This window comes from Bacillus rossius, chromosome 1 (genome assembly GCF_032445375.1).
Source record: "Bacillus rossius redtenbacheri isolate Brsri chromosome 1, Brsri_v3, whole genome shotgun sequence".
Classification (NCBI taxonomy): Eukaryota; Metazoa; Arthropoda; class Insecta; order Phasmatodea; family Bacillidae; genus Bacillus; species Bacillus rossius.
Window position 1 is genome coordinate 365,359,191 of NC_086330.1, and position 18,362 is coordinate 365,377,552.

The 18,362-nt window shown below is 35.9% G+C and overlaps 1 protein-coding gene across 2 annotated transcripts in view; it reads right to left on the reverse strand.

The window, feature by feature from the left end:
• Positions 1-2,306: 2,306 nt before the first annotated feature.
• Positions 2,307-18,362, reverse strand: part of LOC134528369 (serine/threonine-protein kinase par-1) — a 100,188-nt gene continuing 84,132 nt past the window's right edge. The window contains exons 19-20 of one of the 2 annotated variants that reach the window (XM_063361938.1): positions 7,220-10,391; positions 2,307-4,707 (exon numbers count right to left, since the gene is read on the reverse strand). In XM_063361938.1, the coding sequence (XP_063218008.1) occupies positions 7,225-10,391 (3,167 nt within the window). In that variant the 3' untranslated portion in view covers positions 2,307-4,707; positions 7,220-7,224. Of the gene's footprint in view, positions 4,708-7,219; positions 10,392-11,025; positions 11,160-18,362 lie in introns of those variants that run through there. The other variant, XM_063361939.1, reaches the window with a different exon arrangement.

Genomic DNA, 18,362 nt, shown 5'->3' on the forward strand with positions numbered 1-18,362 from the left:
ATACTATCCTACACAAGTTAGGACTTATGGTATCTATTTCACAACTTCTGAAAAACACTTTTAAGTTTATTTGTTTGTTGCTCGTCAGATACAGGATTAGAGCAGTATTAGTGCACAATATCGTGGTGTGTGAGTGCAAGTGGAGTACTGAAAGCACCAATAATGTTTTTCTGACAAAGTTGCATAAAAACATGCCTTTAAAATTTTTCTTGGCTAACCATAAAAACCATATGACTTGGGCAAACTCCCTGGTCTCAGAAAGGATAGAACATGGTAAACAAAATAAAACTTTAACATCTGCAGTCATTGTTAAAAACTCTTTTTTATATAACACACAGTAACGAAACAGATACAATCCAGTACAAAACAAATGCCTAACTCACAAAAATTGATTGAAAATATTTTGTGGATGAAACAGCTGAAGAAATTAATAAGAGATGAGAAAAAAATTTTTTTGTGCAGAATGGTTGAAACCACAATATACATACCATACCAATTTTAAAACACTAACTGAAAACAGCATAAATCAGTCGGCATTCAACATGACTGATAGCAATAATTAGTTATCTTCGCTAGCCTATATCCTATATGTACATAGTTATAATTTACACTAACAATAGTAACAAAGGAACATGTTCTACAATATCATTAGACTCTGGAGTGTTGAAAACTCAACAAGCACGACTAAATACGCAACATGAACAAGAGATAACTTCCAAAACGATTGGCACTTAACAACACAAGTAAGCAGAATTTCCCCACTTCATATGTCCATTGTAACAAATACTGAAAATTACAAAATGGAGAGTATTGTTACATTACAGTTTGAGTATAAAGATAATGAAAATCATCTATTTAACGTATTTAAATTACAAAAACCAACAACCCAAAAAAGTGGTTTTTACAACTTAAAACTTTTTTAACCAATCCTGTTCAATAAAATTAGGGACCCCAGAAAACAATAGATAAAAATGGACAAAAGCGATGTTAAAATAAGGCAAAAACAGTGCATAAAACCAGTACTAAAACATAAAAAAGTGGTGCAAAAGTCTGTATTAAAACATAAAATTGGTGCAAAATGTGAATGCTAAAACATCAAAGTGATGCAAAAAAATTGGTGTAAATAATTTATTTGTTTTTTTCTAAAATTTGGTATCAAATGCTAATTTTTTCCTTTTACGCCCATAAAATAATTTTATACACTTATAAAATGAAATTTAAGAATCTTTACTAATACTGAATAAAAAGAGTCTTTTCGAGAAAAATAAAAATAAAATTCTAGGATAATTTTTTCTTTTACTACTTTAAATTTTCTTTACAATTATTTTCTAAGATACTTAAAGTATTTTACTATTTTAATGAATGCTTCCTACATTTTAAATTGGTAATTCATAATGATTTTACATTATTTTAATGTCACTAACAAAACCTACCTGTAGTCTGTAGACTAATTTAAAGTATTTCAAATGATCTAACCTAACACAACCAACTATTTTCAATAAATATCACTGTATTTGTACTCTTTTATCATTTGGCTTAGACAGGGCAACACCTACACAATTGTACATTTCTAGATGTTAAATAAAAACCTAAGTATTTAAGTATATGTAAACAAGCGACGGGCTAAACAATTATTTTATGGCCTAACCTATAAAATTACGAAACTATAAATTGTAAACAAACAAGAAGATAGGTAATTTCTGTATTATTTTTCACATTTGTTGGCAGTTTTCCTGGAAACAAAAGTTTATCACCACTTGAAAAATGACCGCAGTTGTGTCAAGTAATAAAAGAAATGTTGCATAAAACCAGGTATAAAATGCGTAGTAACTTCTCTTGTAAACTAAGCCATCAAGCTTTTAAACTAAATAACTAAAGATATGAAGATACCAGATCTAACCTTTGTTGTATGCACAGCACGAGCAAAATTTCATAAATAATATTGATTGGCAGTGAAGTATAAAAAATACTACTTTCGAGTAATCAAAACATTTTGTGATTGAAATTTAACACCTCGGTATTAAATCTATAATGTGTCATGTGATGTTTTCAGCAATGATGTTGATGAACTCATGGAAACGGCTGTATTTCACACCCAACTTTTGTGTTTCCACAAAAATGTTTAAATTTTGCAAAAAAAACCTTCAAAACACCAGAATTTCATCGCTTTTCATTAATTTTGTGCTTTACTATTTTTCAGGGTCCCTAATCATAGTTACATGTAGGGCTGTGTGGTTCTGGCTTTTATTGGTCGGTTCAGTTTTACTTCAAGATCGTTTCGGTTTCAGTTTTGATTCTTATTGAGAAAAAAAAAATTCTTTTTTGATACCCTAAATATGAATGAGATTAACTGAGTCATGATTTTCTTATTAAAAACAATTAAAAAAACACAGAAAAATAGGTGTACACTCTTCGCATAAGCTTCAAGTATTTTAAAACTTAACTTCAAACTTCGAATAGGTAGGCCATTAGTTGCTAGCATCAAAATCCTGATTGCGAAGATACATTCTAATTTTCTGGTTCAGCATTTTAGGCATTCATTTATATACATTTTTCTTACAATTCAAATATAATTTGATCTTTATAGTTCTCAGTTTTAATGTACTTTGTTTTGTAATGCAATATGTTTTGCTTGAATACTTTGTTTACATTGTTATTGACCTTTAATGTATAAACGGCCAGAAATCGTAACATTGATACAGGCAAAACACAGTACCGCCAATATATGAAAGGAACTAGAAGCCATATTGTTAGAATGGTGTTTGTGCTATAACAATTTGTTTCATTTTAATTTGAAATTTCTTCCATTTTAAACATACGTAGCAGCTGGTCACTATGAAGTTCAGGAATTATATTATAATCTAATATGCTTTATGGCCAAAATACTGTTGAAATTAAGATGGTGGCTTTCAATTCATATCTCTCTCAAATTCATTGTAATTGTTCTCTATGACTACAGACAAGATTATATGCTGAATTGTGATAAAACCGAAATAACACCGAAAAGCATGTCAATACACAGCATAACACAGAAATGTAAGTGAACACACCATGTAGCACCGAAATGATACATAGTTATATCACGGAACTAAGCAGGATTTCACCAAAAATTAATCCATAGAACACAAAAAAATCTTATAATAGTATTTGAAATTTGCTGAAAGTCATTATTTCAGGACAAAATTTGTACCAAAGTGCATGGACCAAAAAAATTATTTCATTTTATTGTTCAAATTTATCTGTTTTAGACAAATATTACAAATTTTATTGTTAAAATGCAGTCTATAAACATTTCACTTTTTTTTTTTTTTTTTTGGTGAAATAAGTATTATAAAACAGAATTTATAGAAATAAAATCTGAAATCTTCTGTTTTAAAAATGTAAATAGATGAAAAAAAACCCATAAAATCTTGTCTGTATCTATCATTTTTTGGTTGTTATTATATTGTGAGATTTGAAGAAATTCAAATATGTAATGTGTTTGTTTACCTTTCCAACATGATAAAAGTATCACCACACGAGTTAACAGAAATGTAAAAAATACTCGGAACTGAAACAGAAGATTTTAAAAGTCAGTTCCAGGTTGGGTAATTTTAAAAAACTGAAACCGGAAGTGAAAAATCGGGGAACCGCAAAGGCCTAGACCTGCTTAAATTTTTGACATGTAGGTAGCACAAAATAACTTAAGATCTTCATTTAACATTTTGAAAATCATTCAAACAAGAGTGAAAGTAAATATTGTAAATATGTAAATGTTACAATTTTGAAATTAACTCTGGGGTTTACTTATGATTACCATCACTTCATTAAAAGTTTAAAAGGATTGTTTGAGGTTGCAGCAATTCCGAATAAAATTACTCAAATTAGCAAACTTATGAATTTACATATAGTTACAGAATCATATTGACTCATAAATATTCAAAAGTACACTAACCAAATGGCTTAAATACTGACATTTAAGATAACAATGTGTATTACTAATAGCTCTGAATTGAATGAAAAATAATTCATAACTGTCATGGCTTCCCATGAGGTGTGGTACTTTTAGTAATCCACTTTGTGGCCGAACACTAAAAAAAAAGGAAGGTAGGTAGTATTGGAGAAAACAAAACAAGAACTTGGACACACCTGAATTTCCCATAGGATAGTAGATGGGGAGGGGGAGGGGGGGGGGAAACACTCATCCATGCACGCTGGCACACTGCAAAGTCACAACTAAACTACTACAGTCTTCCTCCCAATATGGCACTACGTCACCAGTGGTTCAGTTCCCTCCAACTTACATCAACCAGTATCGATGGTTCCACGCACGTCAGTCAAAGAAAACACACGGCTAGATTTGCAGTCAATTTAAACACAACCAGTAACACTTCCTTTGGAAAAAAAAAAAATGATAGGTGAAAAGTGTCATGTTGAGCCTAAACGAATGATCAATCAATAACATATGAAATACGTCACGTTTTGACTTTGAACGTTCGAAAATTCACATTAACTAAACGAAAGTCTCGCAACACTGTCTTGGCACATTCTGTGGTCGGGATGTCAGGGTAAAGAACGTGGTTGCAGACGAGCAACGCTGTTCGAGGGTTCCCACTGCTGGGCTCGTTGTTCAGCGGCACCGCTGGCAGTTCCGGGGCGGCAGAACCAACGGGCAAATCTTCCAGTCCTCAGTCGCAGGGAGGTTCTGCTGCTTTGCGGGAACTATATCTGGAAAAACACATTCCTCGCATCTCAAAATGAGAAATAAATTGGCAAAGGAAAAATGGTCGGAGCCAAGTCGAACAAGTCAAAACAAAAGTAGGAATGCATCCTACGTTTGTGATTCAAGCGAGTGGCCACATGCCAGCCGCGGGGTCAACCCTCACGAGCGAGGAGTGACATGACTTGTAGCCCTTAAGAGAGACACATGTGACCTCTACGGTCCACCATACGAGTGAATGCAGTGAGAAGAGGCAAACATGAAGCAATGCAGTAGCGGGAAGCTGCTATAACCATACCAGCAGTCCAAACTCTTGGTCACGCCCACCACCTTTACCACTTGCAAACACTCCAGGTCTGATCTGCCAAGATTCAAACCCAGGTTGCCTTGGTAAAATATTTCTACATGGAAGTAATTTAAAGCAAATTTGTAGACCAGGGCTAGAGTCTGTTTCCCCCGAAAAACCAGGAATGCACCTTCCCAAAATGTCGGGCGGGATATTAATTTTTCTCGTTTGCCGATTTTATTCTAGTAGTATATATTTCCATGTTCCAAACTTGTTAACAAACTATTTTCCAACAAAGTAATGTACTCTAGCCTTATTCAATCATGCATGCAATTGGGGAAAAAAATTTTTTTTTCAGATAAAACTCAAATTAACAGTTAAGTACAAATCTTTGAAGGCATGACCGTAAACCAGCACTTTATTTATTTATTGGTTTGTAACATGCCTACCCCCATTTTTAACACTTGGACCACAAACCAAATGATCAAGGTTATTTCACTTCTGTCCTGAAACGGTAGTGGAATGAATGTAGTCCATGAATGAAAATACTAATTTTAGACATATTAAATGCATAATAAACAGTTATTTGTTTGTTTTGTATCAAGTAACAGTTTGGAAAAGGAGGAGGGAGGGAGGGGGGGAAACAAACAAAATTGGTTTCGACCATGGACTACAACAAAAACATGGGAACCATGCTGCTATGGACAAAATATGAACACGGTAGTTAAAACAATGTTTAAATCTATAATTATAACCGATCTACCAAAATGTTCACACAGTAGTAGCTTACTTGCTGCATTTATCTATGACACTAGACGTTGCAACTTAAGTCAGTTGTAAACAGATTAAAAGGCCACCGAAGCACGATTCGAGGAGGGTTTACCCAAAGAATGTTTGCTAACGATAGCACAACAGGATGACAATATTGTTTGTCATGTGCGGGAAGCAGAAGGCAGCCTTTAGAACAGATGTAGAGTATGAAATTAGCAGGTCAGCTAGCAGAGGAGTAGGGGGTAGTGAAGCAGAAAAGACAGAGAAGGCCACAAAACTAGGGAGAAAACTGACAGCGAATCAGTGACGAGAAATATTCAATTTAAAGCATGGAAAGAGCTCGTGTTGTTATGGTAAACAATAACGAACTCGGTCAGACTGAGCTTTATAAACCAGGGTAATTATTCTGTCAGGGAGTCAGTCCGTGAGAAGCCATTCGACGCCGTCGCCAGGAATGACGACTATGACTCACCAGGCTCAATGGTTCATCGCTAGAAGTTTTAAAGTCATGGCAGTAGGCCAATGTAGGAGCTAGATGAAAGAAAGGAGGGACTTCTCTCATCTGAAAAACTTATCAACTAGGAATTTCTGGTGAACTTTTAGAACTCTTCGATATTGTAACTTTGTAAATGGTTAATGTTTGGTAAAGAATTTACAGCATCTAGATAATTTATTAAAGTAAAATTAAACGAAAATTAATTCACTTGCGACGACAAATTGAGAAAAGTTGGCAGGATTGAAAACACACAGACAAAAAAACACTATCCACTGAAACAAAGGAAGTTAGAAATACAGACGGAAATGACAGACAACACGACATGTTTATTTAAAGTCTTATCCCGAATAGGGTCAGATATCGTTTAAGCAGATGTTTTTTGAAGTTTTAATGATTATATTAACATTTTTCAGAAAGTTACGTGAACAGCCTGATGCCTGATATTATTATAATAAAATCTTTTAGTTAAATTTGAAACCTAGCTATTTTTGTTTTAAGTATTAACCTCTTGATTATAGTTGAAAAGGGAGTCATCAACCTTCCTACCATGATAGAAATCAGATGTGGTGGAGAAAGAATCCCCCTATTCTGATCTATATGTAGAGTATTTAGGGATTTCAGAAATAATGAACAGATAGATGATCCCAGTAAATGCACTTCCATTCCCATTCCCCATCACCCTTCATGCTCATTTCATTATCATATCATTTACACTTTTCCTCTCATCCTCACCTTTACGGTAAACACAGGATTTAGGAAATCCACAACCGTAACAATTTTGTTGAATTGGTATTTGACTGTCATAATAAGGTTCTGTATTTTGTGGGATCACCTCCTGTTTCCTGCAAGAAAATATTTTTCCCACACAAAATTTCCTATCCTGCTCAGTTCTACAAATTTGTGATATTAAAGCAATTTTCAGTCGACTGAAAGACATCTTAAGTAAGAGACTCTATTGTGCTGTCACCTGCTCTATTTCCCAAGATCGCAGACCTCCCCTTCTGGCAGATTGTACTTCGCATCGCCGTCCGTGTAGCCGGACGCAGAGGATGGTGCACGCAGTGAGCTGTACAGTCCTGGTAAATAGCTGGAGCTGCGACGCACATCTCTTATGAAGTCTGTCGGCCGGGAGAGTCGCCTCTCCGAGTTTCTACACGTGTACGGGGTATAATCCTCGGCGCAGTAACCGTCCAAATGCGTAATCCTACCGTAGTCTGCATTACTGCATTCATCTGCGTATGCAGGGAGGCCGTTCTGCAAGTTGTCATTCATATCGACAGACCCCACGTTGTTTACGAGATCACTGTAGTATCCCCGAGTGTGAACAGGTGACTTCCTTCCGTACAACGGCGAATTATCATCCGCATACAGGGACTGGCTACGGAAACTGCTGGAGCGAAGGCAGCCGTGCTTGGGAGACACCTTCCTGGATTGCAGGGGGTTGGACGACTCGTGCATGCTGGATGAGTAGGAGGAAGACAGTACGGGCACAGACGATTTCCGACTCTTCCTGTTGGTGTTGTTGAACCGCGAGTAATAGCTCTTCCTGCGTATGCGGTCACCTACGCTTTCCTCTATGCCATCCCCCACCAGGTAAGGAGGGATCGGGGATGAAAGGTTCTCCCGGCTCTCCAGATCCGAAGAAACAGACCACGAATCAAAACTCTGACTGCCTGACTCGTCTCCCGGGGACACCAAGGAAGGCGCCTCATCTGCTGGAGACGGAAGTTCCAAACATGTACGCCGCTCAAGCTGGTGTGAGGTCTTAACATTGTTAGCAGCGTTAACACCATCGGTTTGGAAGCCTCTTTCATGCCTTCCTTCTAACAGTTTATTGTTCATTTCTGGTAATAGTTTCTTTGAATGTCCAGCTACTGTGTCACCGACTAAATGATTGGATGCAGATGAATTATTCTCAACTGCAACATCCTTTAGACCTTTCAGACTTGTTGGTCGTGGAATCGACTTAATATTCGTGGTCCGAACAGGATCTTTTTTCACTGACTGGTGATTTGTTCCCATTTTAGCAACTTGACTTTCATTCATGTTTACCATCAAGGAGGAAGCCACATTTTCCTCATCCTTAATGATTGTGGGACTGTTACTTTGTTTACGGATTGCACCGACAGTCTTCCCAGTTTTTGCCTTTGCTATAACATGCATATCGGGAGCAGGCGTAGGGTGGTTGTTAGATTGGTCCGTTTTCGCTCGTAATTTATCCTCTGTTTTGATGACTGGCAGCTGCGACAAAAGAGCACTGTCGCTGTGGGAGCCGGTATAGGCCGCTTGACTTCGTTTCACCTGGTCGACTATCATGGATGTTGGACGCTTTGATCGCTGGACGAGTGATTGGTTACGTGAAGCGGACGTTCCTTCCAGTTTGCGGAACAACCCCAGCACAGAGTTCACTTTGCTGTTGCTGCTCCCAGTGGGCGCAGATGAAACCAAACTGCTGCAGTCATCTGCAGAAACGGCTCGCTTAAGAAGGTTTGACTCTGTGATGGCCGTGACTGAGCTAGGAGGCGCCACGCTGCTTTCTCTCAAGGACCGGATTGCTTTGTCCACCCGGCTGTTCCTGACGTTCACCGGCACGACTCCATCTCCAGACGAGCAAAACTTCTCCAGCTTTTTCTCCAAAGAATGCAAGAAACTGTTTTTACCAGCCTGCTTGACAAACGCTTCACTCTTTGTTTTATCTCCTTTCCGACTAACATTATTCACTACTGCATCCCTCTTTTCATTTTCATCTTTTACATTTGCATCAACCTTCTTTGCACTATTTTTCTTTTCTTCCTTATCTCTACAATCTTTGCCAGAGTTTTCTGTTTTCTTAACATCCTGCAACTTTTTTGAACCAATAACTTTCCTGGTCACGTCATTTCCAAGAACTTTGTTTGAGTCAATGACTTTCTTGGCTGCATCAAGCTTCTCTGTCAATTTCTTCTTTCTTGCTAATGCCTTTTCTTCTGCCTCTGCTGCTTTCTTCGCTTCTTTCTGTTTGGCATACTCACTCTCTTCTCGAGGCGTATCGAAGAAATCAGGCCGTAAGAACCTCGATATGCGCCGGGTACTACTTCCGGATTTCTTTTTTTCCTTGTCTTCATTACTTGAAACATTACCACTTACTCGGTCTACAGAACCCTGTCTGAAGAATTTGCTGAGAATTGACTTCTCCGGTGTTGAAGTAACGCCTGCAGAAAGTGCCTCTTTTTTCGACTTCGAAGTATCCAAATCACGACAAACCGATAGTGATCTAAAACGCGACAGCGAAGGTATTTGACTGCGGAGTTTATTTTCCTGGTTATCACATCTACGAATAACAGAAGACAAATTTACTTCTGGTGCATCTAAACTAACATTTTTGCACTGATCCGTCGAATTTATTTCACAAGCATTTGAACTATTACACATTTCATTTTGTGAAGCGGTGAAAGCATTTTTCTTTGTATCATTATCTAATTTTCGTGGGCTGGAATCTAGCGTGACGCCACCTGTCAAATGACCAGATGGCAGCAATGAAGTTTTTTTAGCAACATCTCTTTCCTTAGCACAAGACGTGTTTTTAAATTGTGAATCTTCATCTTCCAACACATCATCACGTCTGACATCCACGCTTGCAAGCACCGCATCTTCCCTCTCCGCAGCACGGTCGGATGAAACCTGCTGGCCGTAGTTCCTCCTCCTGAGAGAGGAGATGCCGAAGGGCAAGGGCGGCAGCACGTTCGCGCCGTGGCCAGGGGGGTCCCCGCAGTCGGATGCAGACCCGCCCTTGTACGACCTGAGAGGGCGGTAGCTGTAGTTGTACTTGTCGGATGCCGGGGAGGAGAGGGGCCCGTGCGAGGAGGAATCCAGCAGGCTGAGGGACCGCCGCGTCAGCGGGAGGTAGCGGCCCGACTCGGGCCTCGAGAGCGCCCGGCTCGGCCGCCGGCAGGGCAGCTTCTCTCCGCTCTCCAGCGACCTCAGCACGGCCGCTACGTAGTCCTCACGCGTGGCGTGGCCGGGCGTGTCCGAGAGCTGCCTCTGGAGACAGCGAGACACGCTGGAGCTGGGCGTGTAGGTGTAGAGGCCGGCGCTCGTGGGGTCATCGGGTTCGCTCGTCGCGTCGTTGCTCGGGGTTCCGCGGTCAGGTCTCACGCATCCTGCGCTCAGGCCACATTCACACATCAAACAATTACAATAATATCTAAACACAACCTGGTATCGTGAAATGCTGTTATAACAATGTACTTCTACCTTTTCTCCAAAAATTTTACTTTGATATAAATATTTGAACATTTCACTCAAAAATTAAGAAATCCTTGGTTCATTTAGAATTATTACAACATGGTATGAATAAAATGGTAATCTATAAGTCTATATTATAAAAAAATATTTAATCACTTAAAATTTTATAATAAAATTAATTATACAGCTTAATGCTAAATAATTTAGTAAATTTAGCAAAATACACTTAATTATAGTGTAAATTTAAAATTCATTTTTAAAAAATTATAAAACTGAAGTGTCATATTTACGTACATATATGCAACAAAAAAAAACCCATCAAAAGTCTACCTTGCACAGAAAAAGCCAAAACATTCTGCTCAATAGACAAAAAAACTACCAGTGCTAGTAACTATTCTACTACAAAAAATTTGTTACATATCTGGGGGAAAAAAAAAAGCAACCAAAAAAAGTACACAAAATAATATTTGGTAAGTGTTGTACGTCATAGTGGCTGTACGATATAACCGAGCCTTGAACAGCAGAGAGAGAAGTATGGTAAGTACATACAGGTAGCAGGATATAGTAGTAATGGTGGTAGTAGTGGTAGTAGTAGTATTGTGGCTAATGGGTGGCCGTGGGCAGGTGCGCACCCCCTCTCCCCCCTCTTCCCACGGGCACATGCACGGTCACACGCACGCTAGCTGCAATCAAGCCACAAACACAAAACAAACACTCCAGCACTCTGGGCGCAGAGACACGGCACATCCTTGACACAACTGCGGCTACCGCTCGGGAGTCTGAAGGTTGCGCCGGCTTACACGACACCCTGTGTGACGCCCCGCCTCCCAGCCACCGTGATCCCTCACCCCGGAAACACCTCAGTACTTCATTCATTAAGTGCTCCGACAGTACCGCATCACATGACATACCCAGTTCGTAACTTTACCATGAATTTATAGAAACCTTAACATATTTCAAAATAAACACTATCCATAACCAAGGTGAAGACAAAAGTAGAGTGAAGAAAACAGAAAATAGCTGCAGACAGAGCATGAAAAAAAGGAAGCAAAAACAGAGATGTTAAACATTGGGCACATGAGAGAGTTAGGAGAATGACTACAAACACTAAGATAAATGAGAATACTTGAGAAAATGCTGTAGTCCTAGTTCTGACAACACGGAAATACTGACAAAAAATACCAGCAAGGTGGAAAACAACTCAAATAGTGTATGACTTTGTGACAGAGATGGTCTGAGCAAATAACTGGTTCTTGCTCTGCCACTTGGTGCTAGAGCAGAAACACGAGTCAACTTGAGGGTGAGCACGGAATTACCGCCAGTTACAGGGCAGTTGTACCAACACGAAAAAATCACATGGATTATCAAAGTGTGCAAAGGGCAAGGTGTAGGTGGAAAAGTACTATCAAAATAGTGAACACTATTAAAGAGTATTCAGTAGGGATGTGCGAATCCTTGATTTTCAGTTTGGTTTGAATCCGATTCCAATCCCTGGCAATATTTGAGATGTGAATCCGATTCCGAATATTAAGCACCGAATAATTAAAAATAACTGATTAATTTAAAAATAATGTGTGTTCTGTTTTTTCTAACTGTAACTACTGGCAATTATTTATTACACTGAAATTGAAATGTTTATGATTATATAAACTTAATTAATAATAAACACTTTAAAATATGAAAACCAAAACATATTCGATTCTCCAACTCAATCGTAATAAACTGCATGCCACAGGGAAATAAAAGTTTTATAAACCTTTCAGCAAACGAAACCAATTTTTTCTCCAATAAATAGCCAAGACATTTTTTTCTTGTAGGTATGTAATTGTTTTTAGTTTATAGTTTGCTATACGACAAAATTCGTAATTATAGTTTAAGCTCTCGAAATCTGGAAATTCTTTTAATGTCACTGTGTTAATTATTTAATTTACATATCTTTCTTTGATACATCATATTATAAATACTTACGTAATAGTAGCCTAATTTTATTTTTCACTGGTAGTATTTTTGAGACGTATTAAAATAATTTATAACTTTTGTGAATATTCGTAATGAATCCATGTACGTACAACGATTCCGGGTTCAGGTAATTGTGGATTCGAACCGTATCCGAAAATATCGGGTACTCTCACATCCCTAGTATTCAGTGGCAATATAGTAAAACATCACTGACAGAAACCTTGGAAATACTGACTTGCATCTATATCAAAAATTTTTACAATTCCATGGCATGAATCAACACTGCCCACAATGAGGTTTTTACTACTTTACTGTAAGTCTTATTTCATCTGTTTTTTGCACAACGTGTATAAAATTATTCAATACATGTGGATTACTTATTCAATATGTATGGATTAGGGATGGTCTGATCGAATTCTCTAATCCTTAAATACCATCAACATTGTTTCTACTATTAGAAAATCTCATATTCTAGTAAAAAGACGGTAGTTAATTGGGCTTTTTTTTATGTCTACTTCGTTCGTATCTTGGTGCTGTTTTTTAGATTATAAAATTTTATTTTATAAATGCTGGTACCGACTGCGGGAACATAGCTTAAGAAGCACGAATGTGCACTTGCGATGCTCACTGCAGCCAAATCACAACACATTAGAGGCATTACGCATTCACGATGCATATAAGTGGCAGAAGTATGACCAGCTAAAGTGTTCTCAGATTTCCAGAATTATGTGGCAAAATAATGAATAAGTAAAGTACTTACTATCTAAAGGGTAGAAAAACATTTTAAAAATTATTTTTGGTGTTTTTACATTTTTGCTCATATACTGTTTTATTACAGATTCTTTAAATCTAAATTCAAATTAGAAATGCAAAATTACCATCCCGTCAAGTATTTATTAAGGTGGGGTCTCACTTGCCATGTTGATTCTTTTATTTTCTCATCATTACTACTAGTTAAGGGCTATTTATGTAAATTTAACACTATACCTAGTTTGCATTTGTTGTTCTGTTACAAACATTTTTCACATATATTTCCGAAGTGTTACATAATGGATGTAAAAAGGCGCACAAGTGATAGCAATTTCAAATAATTGTGCACTTTATTACACCCATTAGCTAAAACTTAGGAAATATATGTGGAAAATATTTGTAACAGAACAACAAATGCAAACTAATAATACTGTTAAATTTTCAGAAATATCCCTTAAATAGTAGTAATGATGAGATTATAAAAAAAAAATTAACATGGTGTGTGCGACCCCACTTAGAGGTTTAAATGTAGCAACATAAACAACAGAAATTATATTGTTATGATAAGCTGCCAGAGCATGGCAAGCAGGAAAAAAACAACCTAAAAGCCTGGTTCTAATGAAGTAACAGAGACATCAGGAACATTATCAAAGAACATTTTCACATGAAGTCTGAAAAAACGATAGAGATGACAATACAGTATGATGGAAGACAAAATACTATCACAAAGCAAATAACAGGAAGAACCAAGAGAGAGAATAGGGAAGGATAGAATAACAGACTGAAGCATGATAAATGACTGGAAGCAGGTTAAAACACCACTGAATGATAGCATAGTGTTTCCATCAAATTGTTTCAGAATATCGTTTCTCACATACAGGTACAGTATTTTGAAAACGTGACCAGTTGTGAACAGTAACAACTAGGGTCCTTTGACAAATTAATATAACACAAATTTAATTTAGTATTTGAAAATGCATCCACAAACGCAGGTGTCTGCTAGCATTATTTGATGACTGTAAATATGATTTAGATTGTTGTTTAAAACAAATAAAACTCAATTTGTAAAGTATAAAATGTAGAATATATATATTGTGAGACAACCCTGGTTTTATAAACGCCATATGCATGATTGGATATGAATCAGAACCCTTTTTGAATACCAGTATAATTAAAAAGGAGTGATGTGTCAATTCTACATTTTCCCTGCATCTCAGTTCGGATCTGGTTCCTAAAAATCGGTTCTCGGTTCTCGGTTCTAGGTTTCAGGTTGATCACACAATATCCTGTTACACCAAAGATACAGTATGTCCTGATTAATAATATGTTAACTGTTCAATACGACTATCAGAGCCCCACTTCACCATGATTCGACCACAAGGAAGTCACCTAGCTCCTAGGCAGCACAAGGCTTCACATCTCACAACATGCTTGAGCAGCACTGTACCAACACTTGTGGGGCAGTTATCTAGTAGTACATAATATTAACAACAATTTTGCTGGGTCAATATTTATTTAATTTAGGAACACCAATAAAAAAAATGCTTGGTAAAAATATAAACATTTGTTCAAAAGAGATTAAATAAATAAATTATAAAAAAAAAAATGAAAACCAATAAGACCAAAGCAATTATAGAATATGTTTGTATTAAATGGGTGAAGGATGTAACCTCCAAATTATCAGATTTTAAATGTTTAATGGTTACATAAGTGATGAAGAGCTGAAAAAGAGTACAAATACCTACAGTTAATGAGTAACTTATTATTTTTAAGATAAGTTTTATGAGTATATGGAGCCTTTGTTATTTTTTTAATAGGTCTACTTTTAGTTGAAAAGATCATTCCTGTCTTCTAGTAAAAAGAGGGACAAAAAATCCCTTTTCGCACAGCCTACGGGCATAGGTTGATTTTGAAGTACCTATTTCTTCTGGAAATGTTTTGGAAACTGATATAAACTCCTGGAACATTTTAAGAACTTAATGTACAAAACATCCTATATGTTTTCGCCAATATTCAAAAAAGATCAATCAAATATTTTCTTATATTCCATGCAGCAATAATATTTTGAAAATTTTTAACTCAATGCATCCAGCATTGAATTTCTTAAAGAATTTCTTATTATGCCTACTAAGGTAGTTATGGAATTATTTTTGACTTTCAAAAATTATTTTTCATCACTAATACATGGTACCATAAAAATTTTTTTGGACAAAGGTTAAAAATTAATTCAAACTAATTTTATTCTAAGGAAGTTTAAATTTTTATTTATTTTTTATTTTCAACTCTTGTTATTACGGTAACAGTTCATTCCACCAAAAATTGTTTCAGCCAAAGGTTTTAGATCTAAAAAGTTTAGGAGTTTTAAATAAATTATAATGGATTTGATAGTATCTATTAACAAAAAGTAATGAGTTTTTTTTTGTCTTTCTACCCTTGTTATTTGTACTCCTTGCTGCAATAGCTTGTTACATGATAAAAGTTACTTTAGACAAAAGTTTTCTACAATATTTAAAAAGTTTAACAAAAATAAACATTAATGTAATAAGAGTTCATGGTAGGGAAGTTTTATTTATTTTCTTATTTTAACACCAAATTTTTTCAAACCCCCTGCAGCAATGGTTTGTCTACTCAAAAATTGTTTCAAACAAAAGTTTTAGATAAAATTTTGTACTAATTTGATGTTGTACCTACGAAGGGAGTTATGATTTTTTTTTGTTCTCCAACCCTTGTTTATTTATTTATTTATTTATTTATTTTTTTTTTTTTAACCATTTGCAGTTATGGTTGGTTGTTTCCAAAATTTATTCTTCAGACAAAATATTTAGGTATCACTCCTAAGAATTATAATACGTTTAAAGTTTAAACGTATGTGATATTTTCCATATTATAGGAGTTACAGCAATTTTTGTTTTTCAAAATACCTACCCCATTTCTACCCCTTTGGTCAGAAATTGCCCATTAACGAACTCAACCGAGATTTTCCACTATTAGATTTTATGGATCAGTAAAAATTTTCCGGAATTCGCCCCAGGCTAACGGCTACAATAGGTAGTATTTCTTTGAAATCTACCTAAAAAGGATTGGGATCTCAGCACAAAGAACTCTTATTTACGCTGGGAAACTTCCTGCAGGTGTTATCTTTCCATATCTGGGCGAGCTAGCATAACGGTGTGAAGGAAGAATCGGAAGGGGAGGGGGGGGGGGGGGGGGGGTAGACTACTGCTGATGCCAGCAATTTGCAAACATTTATGAACCTTTACTTGAAAGTGTCACACAAGAAGCTAATAGCATCTATTCTTTGGCTTAGGGTAAATTCATAATGAAGTTACGACCATGTCACACTGTCTAACATTTGTCTCCAACTATGTTTCACAATAGAAAATTGCTTCTTATTTTCTCCTTCAAATAAATTTGGACAGATAACCTCAAATATCTTTTAAATCAGTCACACTATCAAAGTTAATTTTTGGTCTGAACTATTTCAAACTTTTCATCTTTTATCTCATTTTGATATTAAATAATGCATCACAGTGCTGGATGTAATTTTTCAAATTGTTGTGCTATTTGTGCATTTATAATTTTTTTTAATGTGTAAAAATATTTAACTTTCAATAATATTCTTTAAATAATAAAATTATTTCACATGAAATTCATATTAATATTATCTTAGTTATTACACTTTTGCAACATTTTTAATTGCCCATGTATTCTTCGCCATTTTAAAGACAGAAACGGATGTCATTTCCATTTTCGCTAAGCACGATTTTGATCGGCAGATTGCATTTAACATCCAACATATTTTACAGCCAGTCCTATAAGCAAAATATTTTAGGAAAACTCAAGTCATCAAACTTGTCAAACATACAAGGCTGCGCTAGTTACGTTTTCGGTGATATCATAACCCTCCAACTTTGACACAACATGCTGGAAGATGTTGGAAGTGAAAGTTTAACAGTGTGGCAGGGTCTTTAGTGTGTTGGTTGCCACAATATATACTGCATTTACCACAAGTCTATTGTATTTTTCCCGTACTAGAATTTTATTAAGTTATTGGTACTGGTTAATTTGCTGAGAACCAGTAGAACCGAGAACCGGTGGAACCGAGACCAACAAATCACTATTAAAAAGTAATTATATTAAGAAATGTGGATAATGGATATCAGATTTGTGTATAATGCTAATTGTTCGATATTCAGTGTTTGGGACTTTTTTTTAATAAGCGGAAAAGCAGTTCAAATTTCTACCTGGTGATTGAATCCCATAACATTACTTTTTCTTTCTGCAGTGAACTTCAATATGGTTACTTAATAAGTGTCTCATGTGAAGAATGTCTCATATTCTCCTTCGGGTCCCATCCCATGTCCTCCCGAACAGACAATGAAGTTTACGTAAATCTCTAACACTAATGCTACACATTCAGACACCTGTACAAGACAGCCACTATTTCAACAGACTACGATAAAGACACTCCATGCTACCTTGTGATATCTCAAATATCTAACTAACAATCCAGTCCATTAAATATGTCATATGTGGTTTTAAAAAATTATAAACATCAATGTCATGCTACAGAAAAAATATTTCATATCATCTGAATAAAGAATTCAGCTAAAAATAAAACTAACTGGTGTTGAATAGCTCACTGCCTAGTAACTTCTAGATCATATATACTGTACCTACTTTTGACGTAGTAGTTATAATCTCTGAATAATGGTGTTACCGTCAGGGAAAAATTCAAGAGGAAAAAACAGAGAAAAAAAGACACATGCTGATAAATTGAAGGATAAATGCTCTAAATGTTATCAAACAAGATTTGAAATTTTAAAATCACCTTACAATCCAAATTTCTCAATTTTTTATAATTTAATAGTAGATGTCACAATATACTTTCCTTTACAATTAACTTTTATCTTAAATAAAGATTGTAGAAATCAATATTTTTAAAACTATTTTTCAAAATCTTCAGAGCATTGTTTTTCAATAATATTAATCATATTAACATAATAAACTATAGTGATTTTTTTATAGCCTCAAATATATTAAAAGCCTAAATCATTCAGTACAATGTATTTTGAACCCAAAACATAAATATGTACAGCGAAACCCCTTATTTACGTTACCGTTATTTACGTTTTCCCGTTATTTGCACTATATTCTTCAGGTCCCGTTTGGTTCCC